The sequence below is a fragment of the Vanessa tameamea genome, chromosome 19, assembly GCF_037043105.1.
Source record: "Vanessa tameamea isolate UH-Manoa-2023 chromosome 19, ilVanTame1 primary haplotype, whole genome shotgun sequence".
NCBI classification, from domain to species: Eukaryota; Metazoa; Arthropoda; class Insecta; order Lepidoptera; family Nymphalidae; genus Vanessa; species Vanessa tameamea.
In genome coordinates, this window is record NC_087327.1 from 3682937 (window position 1) to 3706051 (window position 23115).

Consider the following 23115-nt stretch of genomic DNA (forward strand, 5'->3'; position numbering starts at 1 on the left):
ACGGATTTTCTCTTGCACCGAAGCACGTGAAGAATATATTCCAGCGTCAATTTGCTTTCCTATCCGAATGTGACTCGGATATTTTGGATAAAATTGTAACTTATTTTTAACAAAAAAATAAGCAGTGTACCCTGTAACAATATATAAGTCGGCGACTTTATAAGGCGATTCATATTATTATAAAACTAGCAACGATTTCGTATGGATGAATATAATCAAAGTCCTGCCGATAAACGATCACAACGCACAAACAGAAGAATTACATATATAAATATATATACATCACTTGTTTAGTAACAAGGGATCGCAGATGGCATGTCGAATTTTTTAATATAATATTTATTCGCCAATATCTGTACATCATGACGTGTAGGCTTGCCTAATATTAAAACAATTTCTACCTTTTAACAGTATATTAATACTCGGCTAAATCGTGGGGTTTATTTTGAACATAAAATTGATACTGAATGTGATTTAGTTGACATTAGATTTTGATTGTTACAATGTTAGGTTCTTTTACTTTTTTTTTGGATAAAGATGATTTAGGATCGGGTTCCACGGGATTTATTAAGAACAATAAGTGTTAATACTAAGATCATTATCATCTGGTTATTTAAAAAGAGCAACTATGCGAGTATATTGCTGTTTCTTCTTGCTGGAGGCTGCTTTACTAAAGGGCTACTTGACGGTAGCCATTGTGGAAGCCCGTCTGGGTAGATACCATCGCTTCATATATCCTACCGCCAAACAGCAATACTTAGTATCGAAGTGTTCTGATATGAAGGGAGAGAGAGCCAGTGTAACTGCAGGCACAAAAGATGTAACATCCAGTTCCCACAGTTGGTTGCGCATAGGCGATGTAAGGAATGGCTATTTTTTACAGCGCTAAAGTTGGCAGGCAATATTGACCACTTACAACAATGTGGACCAAATAGCATAAAAAAAATAGTATAATTTTATTTTACAACATTGACGTAAACACGCATTCCGAACATTAAAGCACGCATAGACATTTTTAATTAAATTTTTATAACCGTGTCGTTCGTGTATTTACGTATTACAGAACGATATAAAATTTGTAATCGCAATAAGCTGCAATTTAAAATTTACGACAATATTGCTAGCACAATCATATAAAGTTTATTTGTCAAATAAAATAATGAATTATTACGTCCTTCAGGTTATTTTATTTTACAAAGTATCATCGGACGTCTGTTATTAATTGCAATATTTTATTACATATGATTTTATTTCCGATATATACATGCGTTGGTTTTTAATAGGTACCGACCTAGTGTAAGAATGACGCTGACTCCCGCTTTGGTCTAGCGGCTAGATTTAAGGCCGCAAATCACGAGATCTTGGGATCAAACTCCAAGTAGGGCCGGTAAAAAAATATTGGGATTTTCTATCGCAAAATCTCAGTTACAACCCGGAGGCTAGAAGTTGGAAGTACAGTCCTATGCCTCGGAAAGTACGTGAAGCCGTTGGTCCTGCGCCTGAATACTTTCCGGTCATATCGGATATGCCGTCCCATCGGATTATAGGAGTGACGGAATAAAGAGTGCACCTGTGTTTGTGCACACGCTTGTGCACTATGATATGTCCCGCGTATTTGGCTGGTCTCTTGAGATTGGCCGCTATAACCGAAATCGGCCAGTATTAAAGCATCACCATCAGTGTTATCAAGCATTGTTTACAGTAAGTGTGAATATCGATCGACAGCAACAAAAAACAAAATTTCTATATCAGACTCAACTATAGATACCATATATTATATTAAACGAAGCTGCAGTGTTTGTTTGTTCAACCACGTCAATAATGCGATCTATTTAGGTAAAGTAATCAAAACTCGGAATGTGTTAGAACAGAGAAAGATAACGGAAAGTGTTAGAATGAGAGAGAGAGGGAGGTAGAGAACATTCAGCACCAACCGCAGACGTAGATACGGAATAACGAATGTTGATTGAAATTGAATTTAATATCTTTATTATTTTACAATAATATAAACCTATTATATAGATGACTGCAACTACTAGATCTTAGATGACTAATAATCTGGTTTTATTGCTAAGTAGCGATCTCTTCTAGATTCTATAAGATCAAAACAAGAAGTGTTAATCAGGTAATATCTTACATCATTGATTGTCTAAAGTATAGGTTGAATCATAACACAATTACAATACGCTGTATCACACGGTGACATCACTGTTGTATGTTTGTAAATATTATCCAGTGTGAGTACGATTGATTCTATTGATAATAATAATCCTATAACTCCGTAAAGGCTGAAAAAATTAGGTAAACATTTAGATCTGACCACGATTGCCGCTACGTTATATCAACAATCATTGTTTCTGTTATTGTCTGTGGTTAATGACGTAATAGAGAAGAATTCGGACAATCTTATTGGTTGGTAGTCATCAGTTAACCTACTGTCAAATATCTGATATGTATACTGTATCATGATCTCTTTTATGTTGGAATCAAATCATTGAATATATACGGGAAGCGTCCAGCGCTAAGATGAGTACGGAGCTTCTGTAAGAAATTGAATTGTGATTGACGATATAAACTACAATAATTAACATGTTAAAAAAAATAAGAGTTAAAGTGTATTCTGTAAGAACTCACTTTAATATGATATTTAGAAAGCGTTTAGATGTTATAAATATTTTTGTCAACGACACTAACTGTCATTTCAGTTTCGAGTTTTTTTTCTTACAGTATAACTATACTGATACAGAATTTATAATTAAAAAAATCACACATTAAACTAAAGTAGTTTAGTATAAATACTATAGTTGTATCAATTCAATTAAAATATAAACGTAACAAAAAAATTGTTTGAAGTGACTCTAAATAATACAAGCTATTGAGTTTTAAACGACACGAACAAGTCATTTCGCAAAACTAGTTCAAAATGCACGATCGCTGTTATTAAATCATTTATTATAATGGCGCTTGATATCTCTGTAATAAACTTATTGACTTGTGGTTTAACGTAAAGAAAATAATAATCTTAGGTAATGCATTGCATAGGTTTGGACGTAAATTTTAATTATCTATAATATCATTATTTTTTTTACTTATTCTAGCACCCTGTATAATGTAATACTGCCGCTGAAGACTGAGATCAAACAGCTATCGATAGTGATCACTTTCAAGAACAGTGTCAAACAATATTAAATATTTGTTTATTTCCTACTTATTTAGAGTATATCAGCCTGTCGATCGCATTATTTGCTAAGACTTGTCTTTAAAATGTAATTATTACCAAAAACATAGATTGAAACCACATATACGTAACATAGTCGTTGAATTTACTGTTGATTTGCAATTGCAACTTAAAATATATATCGGGATCCACATATACATAGCTTATGCTGTTATTAGAACTTTCCGAATAATACAGTATTTCTGTTCGTAAACTTTAAGTGTGAACAATTTAATTAAAACGTAGGTGATACGAGGTGATATTCTTGCTTTGATAACTTCTTGTTTGCAAACTCAGACAATTACGTGGTATATGCATTCGGAAAACCGCATTGACCCGACCGTTACTATGGTAACTCGAACGTTACTCGACGAGATCTTAACTTTGGAGTGATGAGAAGCAAGCTCATGTAATAGTAATTAATTTGGTTTGTATAAGTAGTTAGTATAAGCCGACTAACAGTTGATTTAATGTTATATGAGCCAGCGCTTATAGACGCAAGGGACATATTATTTTAGACTGGTAATGCATAGACCGATCAAGAAGTGACTTATGTTTCTAACAGTGCTAACGTTTGTACGTAGTTGACTACCATCAGACAACATAATTCCGCGCTAGCTGTAGAAGTATGCTAAATAATTTCCTTTCGCTTACATATAGCGCCTTCGTTCAAAGTGAGAAGAGATCTAGTAAATGATGCTGGTAATTAATTAAAGTTAAAAGGAAAATTATAATAAAGTTGGTTCTGCATTTGAAATTTTTTAGTTTTAGATAGTAATTACTTATACATTTTTTTATTATATACGTAGACCGACGGCTATGTGGGCCACCTGATGGTAAGTAGACATTGGCGCTGCCAGAATTCAATCGCCAATGCGCCACCAACCTTGGCCACATCTCCCATGTTATCTGTTGTTACCTTCACTGGCTCACCCATCCTTCAAAACGAAATACGGATGTATTTTATTTTGTATTGCCATCTGGATGTAGAATACGTAATGAGTGGAAGGTCACAACTTCCAGTCAAACTATTGGCATATTTTATTATTTAATGAGTCATATGTAAACTGTAATTAATAACACAGTAATCTACACGAAACAAGTGCAGACCAAAACCCATTACAATTAAAATACTTACCAAGTTACTTTACTGCAACTGTATAAGTAATGTGTAATAATTTAAAACCTTTAATAGATACAAGCTGAGACTGATATAATTAAAATATAAAAATAACTATAGTAGGGGTTGTAACGATTCAGTTTTCATAGCGGCAATAAAAAGTTTTCATTGGACTCGTCAACTCCAGCAGGTTTAACTCCAAGTTAAGTTTATATCTCTTTATGACTGACGTATCTACAGCTCCTTTACATATTTTATTTATTTATTAATGTGGAATATCTCAACGGTGTTCAACCCGTTTATAATTGCTATCGAAGTACTGCGTCTTTATAACCAGATAGATAGTTAGATAAATTCGCCAGATAGTGAACATAAACGAAATTATGATAAAATAAAATAAGTGTAATTATATGCACAATGTTTCTGTGCTTACACTGGCTCGCTCACACTTCAAAAGGAAATGCAACAATACTAAGTATTGTGTGTAGTGTTGTTTAGTGGTAGAGTAATTCATAAGTGTATGGTACCGACTAAGACGGGCTTGCACAAGACCACTATGAGTAACAGCGTGACACACTCGAAATACTTTCGATGTTTAAAAATACCTTTACAGGTTTCTTTGCCTTTCGCATGCGGTGATCACGACGCAATTGTTTCATAATTTTTTCGAATGGCATTTCGATAAAATATTTATAGTATATAGTGATGTGAAGGCGTGTTTTCATCGGTCGATAACTAATGCATTTGAGGTGCGGGCGATTTCTAAAACGTTTGCCACAATACCCGTATGTAGGGAAACCTTTTCATTGGTTTGTCTCTTATCATATAAAAAAAATAAATAGTAAATAACATTGCTGACAATATAACAACAGTTGAAAAAGTAAAATAGCAGTAGTAAGAGCCTGAATATACCGCACTAAGGCTAAGGCCTCCCCTTTTAAAATGGTTATGGAGTTTCTTCCACTACGCTGCTCCGATGCGGGTTGGTGGTTACACATGTGGCATCATTTGATTGAAATCATACACATTCTATCATAATATTTTCCTTTGTATCAAAATGAAAGCATCGTGAGAAGACGTATGTGTCAGATGTCAGATGAATTTCTGCCATTCGTGTCCACCAAGCCTCATTAGAGCAATTTGGTGAATTAATTAAAACTTCCTGCTTAAGAGGCTGACTGGGCAAAGGTCCCAGGTATGGGACAGTTACAGAATTAATTTATTTTACTCACTTCCTCCATACTAAATACTTCATGACTTTAATTTTATTACAAGGTCTTAATTAATATATCCGTGATAAATATGTTTAATAATAATTATTCATACAGTTATCTGTAACGCTATAGAGTCTTAATATTAATGGCGAGTGATATTTTAATGACTTATGTCAATTTGTACTAATAACAGTCTATGGTATGGCTCTAGGGTATGGACTCGTTTTATCAACGTCCAAGGAATATCGATTTAAATTATATATTATGTTTAAAGAGTGATACGGACAGATTATACGTATTCATTATAAGCTTTTGTTTTTTGTCTCGTTGGTCTATTGGATAGCTTATAAGGCTGATGATATTTAGGTCCTGAGTTCAAGTCTTGGCTCGTAAAGTCATTGTTCCACAAGATATTAATTTTATAATAAAGGAAACAAAAAAAAAAAACTACTCATCAATGACGAGATACCATAGCATTAATGATAATATTTGCATAAATTTAATTACAACATTACAAATAATTTCTCAGACTGAGCTATCTCTAATAAAAATCTATCTCTAAATCTAGCGATTCGCCCCGGTTTCGCGCGGTACCATTCAGTAATTAAGACGATGATACGATGTAAAAATAATTTATGTAGCAATCGGTAATACTGACTCCTACCAGTGAAATAAATCGAGAATTTAATCATTAGTTCCGGAGATTATCCTACAGATACCTTATATTATATTAGATAGATGAGTGCTCTTTAAGTAACCAAAATACACGCTTTCCTTCAACACATACGAACGTTTTACGTATAATTTCCTCAGTCGTCAACAGAGGTTGACTGCACTAGTTGGTACTTAGTTTATTATATGTGGTGCCATTTATCATTCCTTCGCCCAAGGCGTGGCTGGTTCGTGGATATCATAGGGTTTTGTACATTTCCAGCTCTTACGTGCTTGTAATAGAGTTTAATTTTCTGGATTAAATAAACGATTTTACTGGCGTAATGTACCTGCGCAAATGGGCGGGGCGTTAGTATTGACAATTATTAATGATTTCCAGCAATAGTCCGACAGCACTGGACGTTATATACTTGTACCTAATGTCTTATTGTTCGTAAGTATATAGAACGATGTACTCGTTGGTTAGTTGCATTTGGTACTCTTTTTAACGTCAATGGTATGGCTTATACCAAAAACGAACTGTATACCTCTGTTATTATTCAGAATGGCAAACTGTTGAGATTAAATAATACCCCTTATGTCTTAAGTAATAAAATATGGTCTAGACATTTGACAATCTATAAACGTTTAATATACATATTTTTGCTGTCATATAAATCCGTGGACTGGCTAATGATTAGCCTGATGGTAAGTGTTCTTTACTGTCCATACATTGGTACTCATATCACCAATTTGTCACCTCAGGAACTAAGATGTTAAATATTTTTTTTACACTGGTTGACTATAGTTACACTGGTTCACTTATCTTTCAAAAAGGAATACAAAAATACTAAAATTTTCTGCTGGGCGGTAAAATATATGATGAGTGGGTGGTACTCACCGAGACGGTCGTGTAAGCCCTACCATGAACTAAGCGTTGTCTTGACATTATCTTTGATAATTATGTATTATTCTTTATAAAAAAAATCTTATAATTGCCAGGTTACCTTGCTATAATAATCACACTTGCTCACTGGGTGTAAGACGAAGTAGCGGAGAGCGTCAGACCGTATCATTCAGATACAGATACATAGTCCGTCTGCTAAGCAAGCGTGTCATATGAATATATAAAGTTATCATCACTAGTATATAGACATGGTTACTGTAATTTATGTATAAAATATAGATACCTATGTACCGTTGTTGTCTTTTTAGACTACAACAATTATCTCGTGGAGAGTTCGTATGAATATTCGCTTGGTAAACGTCCGGTGAAATTATTTTATATTATTTATAACTCATGAAATATGCAATATTTAAACAATACGACATAGCTTACGTCCGTCCTGAGACGATAAACAAAATAATATAATAGTTCTGTATTAATCAGATTAACATTTTTACAGTAATTTATCAAACACAAATAAAAATTATTCCTTCATGAACCTCATTCAAATGAAAATGTACCCTCGTGCTAATAATGTAATAGGGTTGTTTTAATAACACTCACCCTCTTCTCTCAAGTCGATATTACCTCTTCTAAGTTAATATCAATGATTGAGTTCATTTTCTATTCTTTTTCTTCTTGACTTTCTTTTGTATCATTGAAGAATAATTAAGTGGATACTTCTACATATATTTTCATTGTGATGTTCAAATATTATAGACACAAAATTTTCGTCACAAATGTAAATGTTTAATTCGTTAATGTATATCAATTAAATTAGCAAAGAAATTAATAACTTGTTTTTTATTTTTTTTAAGAAACATTTCAAATAAAAGTTAATTTAGGTTATTTTTTTTATATCAATACCGAATTCAACCTTCGCTGCCCCTTGCGTCCATTATCGATATTTTGCAAACGTAAGCAAAGTTTCGATACCTGCATAATTATTAAATAAATAAAATGACTCATTCATAGTAGATATTTCAAATTATATTTTGGAAGATATGAAAAACAATTTCGATAATGCAAAGTTGTTTTTACTCACAGTATTCATTTTGCCGTCCTGGGCACAAGCTCCAAATTTCAAGCCATATTTATATAGATTTCAGTTTTAGTTATGTTCGACAATAATTAAATATGTATAGTATACCTAGCTACGTCTTTAATATCAGAACTCGTTCCAATACATTAAAAAATATCTTGTAATATACAAAAAGAACGTGAAGCGTGACAAATTTCTAAGTCTGTTTATATGCGACGCCATTTTGAAAATAAGTCACGCCCATTTTACGACTACAAAGTACAATAACAATGTTGCTTATCATTGCATGAAGGCCGAACCAATGTCTTTAAATATTTTATCTCTTTACACATATAATATTATGAGGGGCAAAATGTTGCAATGTTATGAAAACTAATCTTACAATATATATATATAAAAAATAATATACTATAGTTATAATATACTTATATTTTTATGAAATAGCCAATAAAATATTTAAAAATAGGTAAAACAGTGTAATGAAATATTAGGTAAAACCGTAATTTTCCAGTATAGCGCAATGCTACGGGTATTCATTTTATTTGCTTGCTTGCATGCTTTCTTGTAGTTCAAATAAACATTGCTTTTTATCTAACCAACGACATGTCACGTAACTTAGTCATTCAAAAGTATGATCTTAGATTAGTTATATATTACCAAAAAAAAAAAACTAAACAAAAATCAATAATTTATTATCTACGTTTGCGTGAGCTGACGCTTGATACTCGCTGAACGTCATACTAGGTCATACTAGTGTGTGTGTGTAGTATTTATCTTGTGGCCAACTATTGGCCAAATATTGGTTACTATTTTTTCATTGGTATATTGAGACAAAAATAATCAAATCACGGTAACAACGTAAAGAAAATGTAGGTAAAATTTTATTCGCCTACTAAACGTTCTAACGTGTTAGTATAAAATTTATTATCTACGTGCAAAAAATCACTCACAAACGAATACTTCAAGTCAATTGGAGCTAAATATTTAAACAAGCAAATGATTTTGCTCCTTAATTTAAGTTAGTAATATAGGTAAGGTTGCTTTATTTATTGCTAAATTCATTTAGTATTGAAAAACAATTTATCAATAACTAATTCCAGGTGATATAAAATTTCCTGTTCTTGATTTCTCATTATTTTCTCTTTTCCCTTAAAACTATGAATGCTGCGTAATTCTAGAACTAAGGTATATTACGTGACCACTTAGTCCACTTACCGTTACTTGCCATTTGCCTTTCTACTTTAAAAGATACAAAATAATTTGACCCATATACAATGAAAGTGCTTGTACTGAATTGTGGTGCTATTTCAGAGCTGAATGAATTACGATTTCCCGTCCACAATGGTGGCATACAGCGTTATCGGACTTCCTTCGCACTCTACAACAAGTCACGTAGGACGCACAATGTTGGTTAATGTTGTCCATTGTTCCACAAAGGCCCCTTGAGGCCCATATCGGACCGGACGTGCGAAATACCGCATTCATTCTGTTGATTACTGTTTTATCTGTAATGCTCGCTCAACATATTTTGACAGGTTAAAAAGACAATTTATATTATAAGAAAGCTTGTCGTGAACTCTAAATTTCCTTTAGTTTTTTTACATTAGATACATAAGAATCATATTGCGGAACTAAATAAGTCAAAATTAAAAATGATAACTGCGTGGAAAGGTGTCAACAATGCTAGCAGCCTTTCCCCGTTCAATCACAAATGAGTTCTCGTGGGTCTTTACACGAGAACTGATTTGTGATTGAACGGGGAAAGGCTGCCCAAAAGGCTGAACCAACCTTTCATTCACCATTGGAGTCATTACAACAGGATGTTATATTATTTGTGACAATACTTGTGTGATTAATTAGCTTTATATTAATTACATCCTTAATTGACATTGCATATCATTATTATTATAAATTATTCTAAATCAATTATTAGCATATTTCAATAGATACAATCTACTTCATAGAAAACAATTTGGATTTACGAGGGGTCGCTCGACTACCGACGCAGGTATCGAACTTATAAGAAATATCTATGAAGCCTGGGAGAAGTCGCAGGATGCCTTAGGGATTTTCTGCGACTTATCCAAAGCCTTTGATTGTGTTCAACATGAAACTCTGCTCAGGAAACTATATCACTATGGAATTAGAGAATATGCACTCGACCTTCTGACTTCTTATCTTAACAATAGAATTCAGAGGGTTGACGTTAAAGGGACAAGGTCTCCTGGGGTCTCAGTTGGTATGGGGGTCCCACAAGGATCAATTCTTGGACCTTTTCTATTCCTCATATACATAAATGACTTGCCCATTCTTGTTGGCAACAAACATGATATAGTGTTGTTTGCTGGTGATACCTCTTTGGTTTTTAAAATTAATAGGAAACAGGTACAGTATGACGATGTAAACAATGCTATGTATGATATAGTACACTGGTTTAGCGTAAATAATCTTAGGCTGAATAATAAAAAAACTAAAATTGTAAAATTTAGCACACCAAACGTACAAAATGTTAAACGCGATGTACTTATAAATGGGGAATCGATGGATTCAGTTGAAACAACTGAATTTCTTGGCCTTATTCTTGATGCCAAGTTACAGTGGCTCCCCCATATAAACTGATTGGCGGCGGGTAGACTGAGTTCTGCGGCATTTGCGGTCAAAAAAATTAGATTATTTACCGTTGTTGATAGGGCTCGCCTAGTTTATTTCAGTTACTTTCACAATATAATGTCCTGCGGTATTATGCTTTGGGGTAACGCAGCCGCTATCCATACTATATTTGTGCTGCAGAAGAGGGCTATTCGCGCAATCTATAACCTAGGAACCAAGGAATCATTAAGGTATAAATTTAAAGATATTAACTGTTGCTTCTCAATATTCTGTAATGTCTTGTATGTACGGAAAAATATTGATGTTTTTATGAGAAAATGTGATTCTCATACCATTGGTACAAGGAACAAACACAATCTTGTTACTCCTGTTACTCGACTGCATAGAGTCAGTAACTCTTTTGTGGGGCAATGTATACGCTTCTACAACAGGATCCCAGAAAGCGTTCAAAATGCTTCTGTTGCTAAATTTAAAAAAATTGTTAAGGAACGCTTGTGTGCTAAAGGTTACTATACAATTAGTGAGTTTATGTTTGATAGCACACCTTGGGAATGAAACGATCGTCTCCTGGCTGTTTCTATTCATATACAATTATGTATGTAATTAATTTGACAAAAAAAAAGACCCGCTGAGTTTCTTTCACCGGTTCTTCTCAGGTCAGGGTGTTCTTTTTTCAGAACCGGTGGTAGTGTTTAATTTGACCAACAATAAGAAATTGTAATGCTTCTATTTTGAATAAAGGAATTTGAGTTTGATTTTGAATTATGCGATGTATATTTTTTTTTAATTTTCACATTTCACATTTTAACACTTCTCTTCAATATATTTAAATTGGTTTCCCTTATTTACCTCTCGTTCTCTGTGCCCAAGTAGAGATAGTCTTGTTCTTTTGTGGTACCTACTAGCTAGATGTGCCTAGTTTGGTGCCTACATAACAATTCTTTTTAAAATATTTTTTAAATGATTTTTATGTACAAAATAAAAAAAAAGCATAAACAAGAAAAATCATTAAAAAAAATATTTAAACACAAGTTTTTAAATCTATAAGTACTTATTATAGTGTTTGGTCCTGAGTGCTGAAATTTGGAATATAGGTTTACTTTAAAGTACCCAAATATAAGCCGGCACTCAAGAGTTACCTACTACTCTTTTTTGACAACTTTAAGAGAGAGGAATGGGAGAAGTTTATATGTTTTATGTAGACGGGATTGGAAATTGGTATATAAATATGTTTGTAGTTACTGCTATTTATTATTAATCGTCGTTATTGTGACACCAGCATAAAAGTTTCAACATCATTAATTGATTGAAAAAGGTTAAAAAAACAGTTGCAAGATAAACAACATACAAACAGTTAAACAAGAGCTTGTAAAAATCCATAGCAGGCAATGAAATTTTGAACAATATTTATTTCTAGATTTAGTGCTAAGACATGCCTTAGATGTTTCTAGACGACTTAACTACGCCGTATCCAAAGGTTATAAACATTCGGCCTTGCGTGGTTATAGCGAATTTATGAGTTTTTCATGACTACCATAATTCTCTTGTTAATTGTACATACAATGTATCAAGATTTATTGGCTTAGGTATTCACGTGTAAATAATTGGATATTTTATGTTTAAAAATTAATAACTTATACCTAAACAATTGTATAAAATAAACATTGCTTAAACAAAGCCTAGCATAAACTCGTGTTAGTTACGGTCTTTTATTAGAACCTTTATTTGTCTTTAAGTAATAAAAACGTATGTTTCATGCAACTTATAAAACGACTGCGGCTTTATTCGCGCGACATGTAAAATTTCAGCACTATAGGTTAAAAGGAAGTTATTTTAATTGTATGATTACGACCTAAGCAAACAAACATTGCATGTTAAATAGTTAAATAATTTATTTTTTACCTTATACTTACTACTTGTTACAGTTAAGTTTGAATTTACTTTTTTAATTTTTTTTACTTTTTTAAATATTAGGACCGTAAATGCACCACCTGATTCGAAGTCACCACCGCTCATAGGAATTAGCGCCGTAATATTTCTTAAAGGTTTCTTTAGATCGCCAATGCTCCACGAACCTTGGGAGCGAAGATAACTTATTTCCCGAGATTAGTGGCGCATTGGTGATGTAAGGAATGGTTAATATTTCTTACAGCGCCATTGTCTATGGGCGGTAGTGACCATATACCATCAGAATACCTATTTGCTCGTCCGCCTACCGATATCATAAAAAAAAGATGTTGTGCGTGTAGTTACACTGACTCAAACTTCAAATCAGTACACAACTACCATTAAGTATTGCTGCTTAGAATGTGGTAGAGTATATGATGAACTAGCTATGCCCGCGACTTCGTGCAGCGTGACTTTATCTTTATTTTATATGTAATTCTAAAATTAAAGTAAGTCTCGTCAAAATCGGTCCAGCCGTTCCAAAGTTTAGCCGGAACAAACAGACAGACATACAAAAATAGTAAAAAAAATATATTTTATTATATGTAGGTATATATATTGTAAGTACTCACATACCCAGACGATCTTGCACATAAGCCTCCCACCGAGAAGATACAAGGGATCAATAGTATTCAACTAGACTAATTAAACAATATATTTTATAGCTGGAATTCCTCCTGAATACTAAGATCATTTTATAACGCTAAGTTTTACTGCGATGAGAATTAAAACGCACCTACAACGAATAAAGAAATAGCTCATACGGTTATATATCTATGATCTGAATAATAAAATTCAAATGAGTGTATCAGTTTATTACAATTGTTAGTCATTTTGTTTTATACTTTATTGCGTAATTGCTGAACGTAGTCAGTAATTTTATTAAAACATCACGGACTTGTAATTAAAAAAACACTAGCTTCCGCTCGCTGTTAGGGCCGCCTCACACGTGAAAGGGCAATTTCTATGTTATCTAACTGAGTAAGCACTCTTTTTGTGTGATTCGTCCTCATAATTTTCGTCTCTACATATAAAAATATTTTTTTTTTGTCTATTTGTGATTATTTGATATATGTTATTTTTTACTACTTAGTTATCGCCTGCTGTTTCGCTCGCATTTTAGCAGTTGGTTCTCAGGTGTTAGCCGCTAAGAGTATGTTCTTTCTCTTGGTTCATGCTAGGCATACGGAGTTACTTTCACAGTTAAAATATTAGTATATATAACAAAGAAATAGTCATACTTTTGCACACAAGCGTTCCTCTACAATTTTTTTTTTTATATTGGCATTTAAGACTTTGGAACGCTTTCTTAGATCCTGTTGCTAACCCGTATACCTACTCTTCTAACAAAATATTAAGGTATCTATTGAGAAGTAACAGTTAGGTAATATATTGATTTCTTTAGATTTAAAAATAAAAATTCTACCTTCAAGCATTTTAGGAATTGATTATAATTTCATATTTAAAAGACTAATTTATTTTCTCAAAATCTATCGTATCTCAAAATTGAATTCTTTTTGTTTTGTTTCAAACATACAAAAGTAGCTTTTGAATTCATTTAAATTTATATAAAAACTGTATATAGGTAGGTGGTACCGACTTACATATATATTTCTATTCCTACACATCTTACAATGAGACTGTTTTCGACTTATAACAATCTTAAACAACTCACGAATATAATTATACCTACATAGGCAGGCAATAAAAAACTTTATGGTATACGCACATCCCTTTTTATTCTACCTGTACCCTTATATTTAATTTAAATTTCGAACGGATATCCCGGTCCTAACGCGAGCGGAAAAATGTTTACGTGCCGCTGCGGGTTAACGTAGTAGGCGTTAGAGAAAAAAAGCGGTTCTATATTCAAAGTTGGCAGTTCGCCCAATCGCGAGCGCTGTAGGCGTGCCCGCGTTTTCTCATTGGCCGGTCGGTCGTAGTGATGCACCGGCTTATAAAGTTACTACAACGGTGAACGTTACGCCACACGTTTTATTACGTTTTCGGATACGCGTCTAAGCACGATGTGCTGATTTATGATGGCTTGTTTAATGTTAGGTTTATATAGCTAATGTTAGTATAATAAGATGGGTAACATTTTTTAGTTACGCAATAAATAAAAATTATATATAAATACAAGTACCTACTCATAGTAGGTTTTACTGAATTTTATTTAACTATGTACTTATATTAAAAAGTGTTTTAATAACCAAATGATAGCAAAAGATTTAATAAAATTTATATTTTTAAATTTATTTTAAAACGAAGCATTTTCTGATATATCTAAAAACAACGAAAACGTTTCACAGAACAATAAGATGACATTAAGTTGGACGCCATTTTGTTTAGCAATAAAACCTCTTTCACACCTTCAAGTGTTTTAACAGAACCATCATAGACTATTAACCCAGCTATTTAAGAGACACCTTTTATCACTGACACTGTGTAAAGGATATATATTTAATGGCTTAAGTTAGCTATTTAAGACCGTCATCTTTGTAAGGGTTGATGGTAGGCTATTAAACTGAGAGGTCCATTGTCTTGCTTCTAGCGAATAGTAACGCCTTTAAATGTTTTTTCTTAGTTCAAAACTAGTAAAGGTAATTGTTTAACAGGTGATTTTATGACTGTATCCTGAACCTATCCACTATCTAGGTACATATGTTGGTACTTTCGAATTCAACCTTAGCGCCACCTCTGGGCACTGTTCAAATCAAATCAAAATCCTTAATTCAATATAGAATTACACTCACTTATAGATTATCAAGTTAAAAACTACCACCGGTTCGGCAAAGAGAATACCCTCACCCAAAGAACCGGCGAAAGAAGCTCACCGAATGTTTTTTTTTTTTAAATGCCGCCGCATTATCGATATTTTGCAAAACGTGGACAAAGTTTCGATAGACAATTATCAATAAATATAATTACTCATTCATAGTAGAGCTTTTTTATAATTTTTTAATTATATTTTTAAAATTTTGAAAAAAATATATTCCGATAATACGCAGATTTTTTTTCTCCTTTCGCCTAATATTGCATCCCTGGTAAATTAGCCGCCCTGGGCGCTAGAACCCCAGTGCCTCTATTGTAAATCCAGCACTGTTCTCATCTTTTCATTCGTTACGTTTCTCGTCATTCCATTCGAAATTCAATTTAAAGTAAAAAGCAAGATTGCATATTAAATATAAAGATTTTTTTTTCCGTGAAATAGGCGCGCCGGCAAAGTTGTCACCCGATGTTGAATGGCACTACCAGCTAATTAGCATAGCGCTGTCAGAAATACTAACTTATCCTTACATCTTCAAATCGAAACAAATCAAATCAATTTTATTCAAGTAAATTTCACAATGAAGCGTTTTTGAATCGTCGATATTTAAATACTACCACCGTTTCGGAAAGCAGCTTCAAGCGGGAAGAAACGGCAAGCGACTCGCATAGTTACTTCAATGCGCCACCAACCTTGGGAACTAAGATGGTATTTCTCATGGGCCTTTAATTATACTGACTCATTCACCCTTCAAATCGGAACTCGATAATATCTAGTATTGTTGTTCGGCGCCAGTCGGGCTTGCACAAAGCCCTCTCATTAAAATTTGTACCTACTCTACTAGTGATAAAAATACGAACCTATTTAACTAATAAGATTCATTCTAATATAACACATCGTTTTAAATAAGACAAACAAAAAATGAGTCACTTTGTTTTTATTTCCAAAGGCTAACCGGCAGCTAATTACGAATTGCAAGGCTTAAACAATATATTGTTGCCACGTAAACATGTAATGTAAATCAAAATATGTCTATTCTATACAACATAGTATATAAAGCACTTTTAAATCGTATATTTTTAATATCAGATGTAAAGTTACAATACACACCTTAACACGAACAATGTTCAAAATAACAACGATTAAAGATGTCCTAGAAATACAACTACACTAATTACTTTAAAAACTACTTCCAGGTGAATCAACTTAAATGTAGGGTCGATTCGTATATAATAGGAGAAAGCTGCTTTAATTTCTTCAGCTGGTATGCTCTTTCCCCTTCCAGCTTAACAAGCTGATCGAAGCATTGAAGCTCTGCAATAAATTATAAAATATTAATAGGTAAAGAAAACTCGTTAGGGAACCTATGTTTGCAAAAAACTTTTAATTAAAACACATGTTGGGAATATATCAATGAATTTCAGGCCATCTTAAGTAAATATGTGTTTATAAATATATAAGTTGTATATACCTAATAAAATTATTCATGGTGTGTTCTTTTCGCTGATCCTTCTGCGTTTTGAGATACTTATTTCTGTCCGAGACAGTGATAGTTTATAACAAATTTATCAACCAACAAGCAAGTGTAGGTAACGTCTCTACATATTAATATAATCAATGAAAAAAAAATGATTTTGACATTTAGTAGGTATTTATAGATGTTATTGTGTAATGAATAAGTTTTTTAGTTATTAGAAAATAATTAAGCCCCTATAATATAGCACTTCGGACACATAAATTAATAGAATGTTTTTTTATAATAACACTATCTGCTCGTCCAAACTTTAACCGAAAATTTCTCTCTTTTTGCAACATATTTCATTGATACTTAGCCTATAGCCTTCCTCGAATGGCTATCGAACACTGAAAGAATTTTTCAAATCAGACCAGCATTTCCTGAGATTAGTGCGTTCAACCAAACAACCAAACTCTTCAGTTTCATAATATTAGTACAGACTTGGGATCTAAACTAGAAGATACCTAGAAACAGGACAAATGTCATTATACTTTTTTTACACTAAGCGGAGTTGAGTAAAAATAAGCGAACACAAATACTGGCAACGATGATCGAAATAGATATTGGCAATCGACTGGCTTCGATATCAATACATACGGAACCCGCATCGTTGTTTTATTTTACTGACAATTATATAGATGATAGATTTGTACCCGTAAGACAATAGGAACAAAGTCGTGGTATCTTGTGTGAATGTCGGAGGTTTATTTTTATTTGAATGCCATGACTACAACTCAAAAAGCGTAGTTAGTTTTCGTATATTTTTATACCTACAGTATAAATAATAATTCATATTATATAATTTAATTGGTGGAAATGAGTAACTACTGAGCTTCTGTCGGTCCATTGTCAGTTCTACTCGGTAGAGTCTGCACTAGGAACGGGTCATAGATTTCAAACGAATTTATCGTATAACATGACCATAAAAATGCTGTACTTGTATGTTCTGTGATAAATATTCAATTAAAAAAAAATGTCATACTGCTATAACTGAAATGATTAAAAATTATATAGTAAAGTACTTGTCAGTATTGAGGTTATTTCGCGCGAGTTAGTAACAAATTCTTATCACTACAATTTACTTTATTAAAACTAAATATTTACAACAAATGTTACCAGCACATAAGTGTCCAATAACCGTATAATGAAGCCGATTTGCCGCTTTGTTATTATAAATTTGACATTTATAAACAAAGTAAGTGAAACTCGAGAGTGTTCTTGGAATTAAACAAATATTTACATTTAATTCTTAGTAGTACCTACTTAAAGATAGATTACATATTAAAAGTATTACGAATCGCTTAGAGGACTGGTATGTTCTTATGAAAACAAACTGCTTTAATTCGTTGATCTAATGGTTGGCTTATAAGGCTCAATATCCCAAGTTACTGGGCTTGGAGAAAATTAGTAGTGTTTATATTTACTTGTTTCTAAAAGTTTGTAAAGCCGTGGGTCCTGTGTTGTATACTTTCCGGTCGTATCGGATCCATCCCATCGGATTATGAGGGTGAGGAAATTAGTGCACTTGTGTTTGCGCGCGCTGATGCACTATAATATGTCCTAACTCCTAAGCAGATAGTCTACATAGGAAGGCCTTTTTTAATTTATTTCGTAGAGGGACAGTCACATGGCCCACCTGATGGTAAGTGCCTCTACCCATAGACATCGGCGCCGTTAGAAATTGTAAGCATTCATTCATTGCGCTACAAATCATGGGAACTGATGTATCATGTCCCTTGTGCCTGTAGTTACACAGTTGACTCACACTTCAAACCGTAGCACAACAACACAAAGTCTTGCTGCCTAGCGGTATATTATGAGTGGGTGGAACCTACCCAGACAGAGCTTGTATATAGCCCTACCACCAAGTACATAACGTTAACCGCTATAAGTATCTCATAGAGTTTTGCCTACAAACTTGAAATCAATATTATTCGATTAGAATTTTCAAATTAAGAAAAACTGCAATGTCTGCCCTATATCATAAATACATATATTATATTATCAAATCGTTAGTACATCGTATTCCGACGTATCTGTCGTTAGTCGTTTACCGTACGTAACAAAGCAAGCGCCAGTTTTAGGGTCGTTAGAAAAAAAATACAAATATTTAAAAAAAGAACAACACACAATTGTTTTATAATAGACACGTATAATAAAACCTACTTTCTATTTCTTTTTACAGCGGTGTCACTCGAGTCCCTAGTGGAAAATTGTCATAAGCTGTTAGAAAAATTTCATTACTCGTGGGAGATGATGCCGTTGGTGCTGGTCATCCTCAACTACGCGGGGAGCGATCTCGAAGAAGCATCGCGGAAAATAGATGAAGGTAAGAACTGACTTAGAATATTTTAGAATAAATAAAATAGCATTAATTTGGACACATACATGGGCTTTGTTTTTTTTTTTTATTTAGAATATATTGGAAGAATTATATAATGCCAATTTTTTTTTAATTTTACGATAGTAGAAAATTGAGTGTTTTATTAAGAAATTATTTCCTTTTAATTCTTTTTGCGTTTGGTTTTATTGCTATATAGGTACATATTCGTATTATATATTCCTAAATAACTGGATAATATCATAAGTAGATTTTTTTATTTATTTGTTTTTTTTTTTTAATTTTTAGTTAATAGCGATAATTAATAATTAATCTTCTTTGTCATTAAACTATCACACAGTTACCTAGATTCTATAAGCTTCAATTGAGCAGTACTCTGTACGTACATAAGATTTATAAAGTACTTATACGATTCTTCCAAAATATCGTTAACATATATCTATCTATATATTTTTTATTTATTTGCAAAGAGATGGCATATGAAGCGATAACATAATCTTTTCTCATTTGAAATACTTACCAGAACATACAATTTAAGAAATACTACAAATATTTACATTTAATAACTATTTACGTTTACGGAGTAGATTTACATATTATGTTGAAATAAAGCCGCGTACACATAACATGCAATACAACCGCAAGTCAACGAGAACACAATGAATAAGTGTATGCATTAAATATAATATTGTTATAATAGTATTATTAGTATGTTTTTATGAAAAAAAAAATATAATAATAAAGATTAGAGTTAGTAGTCGAGCAATACAATTAAATGCATATTTAATTGTATTGCTTATTTCATTCACAATAGGGATAAAGACAATATTTGACATCGAATTGATGCGATATCAGTGGACGAGAGCTTGAATAATCTATAAGATTCATTATGCGTTCGCGAAAAAATGGCGTTTTGAATGTCAACGAAGTCGATATCGGAACTTTAAAGGTAAAATTAAAGTGGACATAAGTTGTTAATTGGAATCGTGTTGTATTATAAATAAAGATGCATATATTAACCAGGAACTCTTTGTAGTGCATAATATAGCAGAGCTGTTATCGTATTCAATTCGTAAATCTAAGGTGCGTTTATCTTTATTCCTTATTACACGTAGGTATTTGCTCGATGAAAAGTAACTTCTAAATATTAAATATAATCCAAAGTAAAGATTTAAATTTATTACTGGCTTCTTGAATAAAGTATTGTAATTAAAAAATATTTTTATATTTCGTCATTTTCGAAATTAGAATATATTCAATTTTTTTACTTTTATGTAACATAAAGCATATCTAATTAAATGTGAAAATTATCTGGTCTTGTACATGTATTGCACACAATGTATACGCAGCTTTATTTATGTATATAATCTGTTACGGGCTTAACCGCTGGCTTAGCAGCGTTTAAACCTGTAATAGATTATATATTATATATATAGAGCGCTTACGTTTAATGTCATCTCATTGCTTTCTTTGATAGCTTGCGTTAGTTTTAGTTCAGTAAATGAGGCAATGACTTATCTATTACACATTTAAAAATAAGACTTATTCTAATAACAATAAAGTATAAAATATAAATTAAGATTATGTGTTCATTAATTAAGTTAATAAAAAAACAATCGGCTTAAAATATTAATTATCTATATTTAAAATTCATTAAATTAGGTAACCGCTGTCGTTGTTAAAGTTTTTAATTATATATTTATTTATATATATGTAATGTTGTATTTAGTTTTTTATATCCGAATAATGAAATATTCACTATAATAAATGATATATTATAAAGCTCTTTCCCGCATATTTTACAAATGTAATGCTTAAAGGTTGCTTGATAGAGATCGCTGATTTGTTGCAACCAAAACTTTAATAATTTTATTTTGATTTCCTCATATAAATTTTCACTTACGTTTATGGGATGCAATAAAGAATATAAAATGATTGATAAAACCCAAAGTAGTTTTTGTCTTTAGTATTTGAAAGGAACAAAAATCTATCACTGTTATTAACGCGATCATATTTCAGTTATAATACGAGCAATAAGTTTGTATAGTACGACACAATTTAAATGTAGCATCGATAAATAAAAAAAAAAAAACAATCAATCGTTAATTTGGCGAATGTATTTGGTTATTTAACATAACAAATAAATAAAGAATGATGATTTTGAAGTCAATTAATTCGGATGTAACCGGTTTTACGAAATTTGACGATGCTACATTTGAGCTGTGTCGTAATATACACATTTCCGATTCAAGATATGTATATTTTTAATTTAGTATCTATATTTTGTATATATTTAAGTCATTGTTTCATAAAATATAATCTTGCTGAGCGAATTGATATTTAAAATACTCAATTTAAATTAAGTAACTACATTGTTTATTGTTTTATCGGTCTAATTTTATTTTTGTTATTATTTTTTATTTTAAACAACACTCAAGTTACGTTAGTGTAGGTAGGTATATAAACTACGTTAGAGTAAACAAAAACTACTACTAAAGAGAAAATTAAATAATGCTAGCATACCGTAATCTACCTACTGATGTTATTTTAAATCTAGTTTATTGTTTAAAATATACAGCCATTATATATTCATATATAGGCTTAAAATAGTTTTTTTTTAAATTTGTTTAATAGACATAATTATTTACGTATATTTATTTTTGAGATAAATTTATAAATCAATACAGCAGCATGTAGGTATACCTATACGTAGCAGGTATAATAATATAAGAAGCTGCTGATTAATATACATACGCTCAAACGTTATTTTAACTAATACAGTAGAAGTAATTATAATTTATATTATTAGTTAAACTGATCAATATCAAAAATTTACGAAGTAGAAGATACATATTAAAATATTTATTTTTTTTTATCCGTTAATTTTAAATTTAAGTATGCTAAAGATAAAATATTTAAATTCAAAATATTACAGATTTGATACATATATTTAAGAAGTCTAATTAAAAAATCGAATACACTCGTTTGCCACCTATGACATAAAAAAAAAAAAAATTAAAATTGTTTGCTGAATAAGTATGTAGACTGTTAAGAGTAAAAAAAATAATGAAAGTATTTTGTAATAATTTATTTAGTTTCTAACATATGATGAATAGTCTAAAATTATTAAAAAAAAAAAAAGAAGATAATTATAAACAGTTAAAAAAAATATTAGGCTAATTCTAGATCTAATGCTCTTAATCCTTATCTACTTCTGTAAATTTATTTTTCATTTATGAAAATATAAATTTCTAGTTTTAAAATTAGATTCTTTTTTTTATGTGTTCCTTTTCGCGGAGCAGTCTTTGTTGTTCTTTATTTAAACAGTTTGAAATTCCTTGTGTTTTTACTGGTCAATATTGAAGTATAATTTATCAATTTGTGAAGCTGTCAAGCATTAATGATGTTGTTCCACACACTGTACCGGTTTGAATATCATCAATCTCCATTACCGTATTACATGGATACTTGCCATTTATATGTATAACTTCATTTTTTTCTGTGAATTGCGTCTAAACTTATTAGGGTATCATTTAATTAGTTAAGGTTAAGATATACTTATTAAGTAAAATTGTATAATTTAAAAATAGTTTTTTTTTGGGATTCATTTCAATGACTATTTTTTTGTGCTAATCTTATCTTAATATCATAAAACATATTTTTACTTAAGTAATTAAAAATATATTTTTAGAAAACAAAATACTTTCATACTTACGATTTTTTTTTATTTTAAATGTATAT

At 31.7% G+C, this 23115-nt stretch overlaps 2 protein-coding genes across 8 annotated transcripts in view; one reads left to right on the forward strand and one right to left on the reverse strand.

Annotated features, from left to right (window-relative positions):
* The window catches only part of Uxt (Uxt prefoldin-like subunit), a 313647-nt gene that overhangs the window by 72951 nt on the left and 217581 nt on the right, over window positions 1-23115 (reverse strand). The gene's annotated exons all lie outside the window — the stretch shown is intronic.
* Window positions 1-23115, forward strand: part of LOC113396128 (protein doublesex) — a 165820-nt gene that overhangs the window by 30845 nt on the left and 111860 nt on the right. For all 7 annotated transcript variants that reach the window (XR_010309443.1, XR_010309442.1, XM_026633941.2 and 4 more), the window contains exon 2: window positions 19219-19362. Coding sequence is in view for 5 of the 7 variants with exons in the window: in XM_026633941.2 (XP_026489726.1) it covers window positions 19219-19362 (144 nt within the window). In the remaining 2 variants the exon portion in view is untranslated. The remainder of the gene's footprint in view (window positions 1-19218; window positions 19363-23115) is intronic.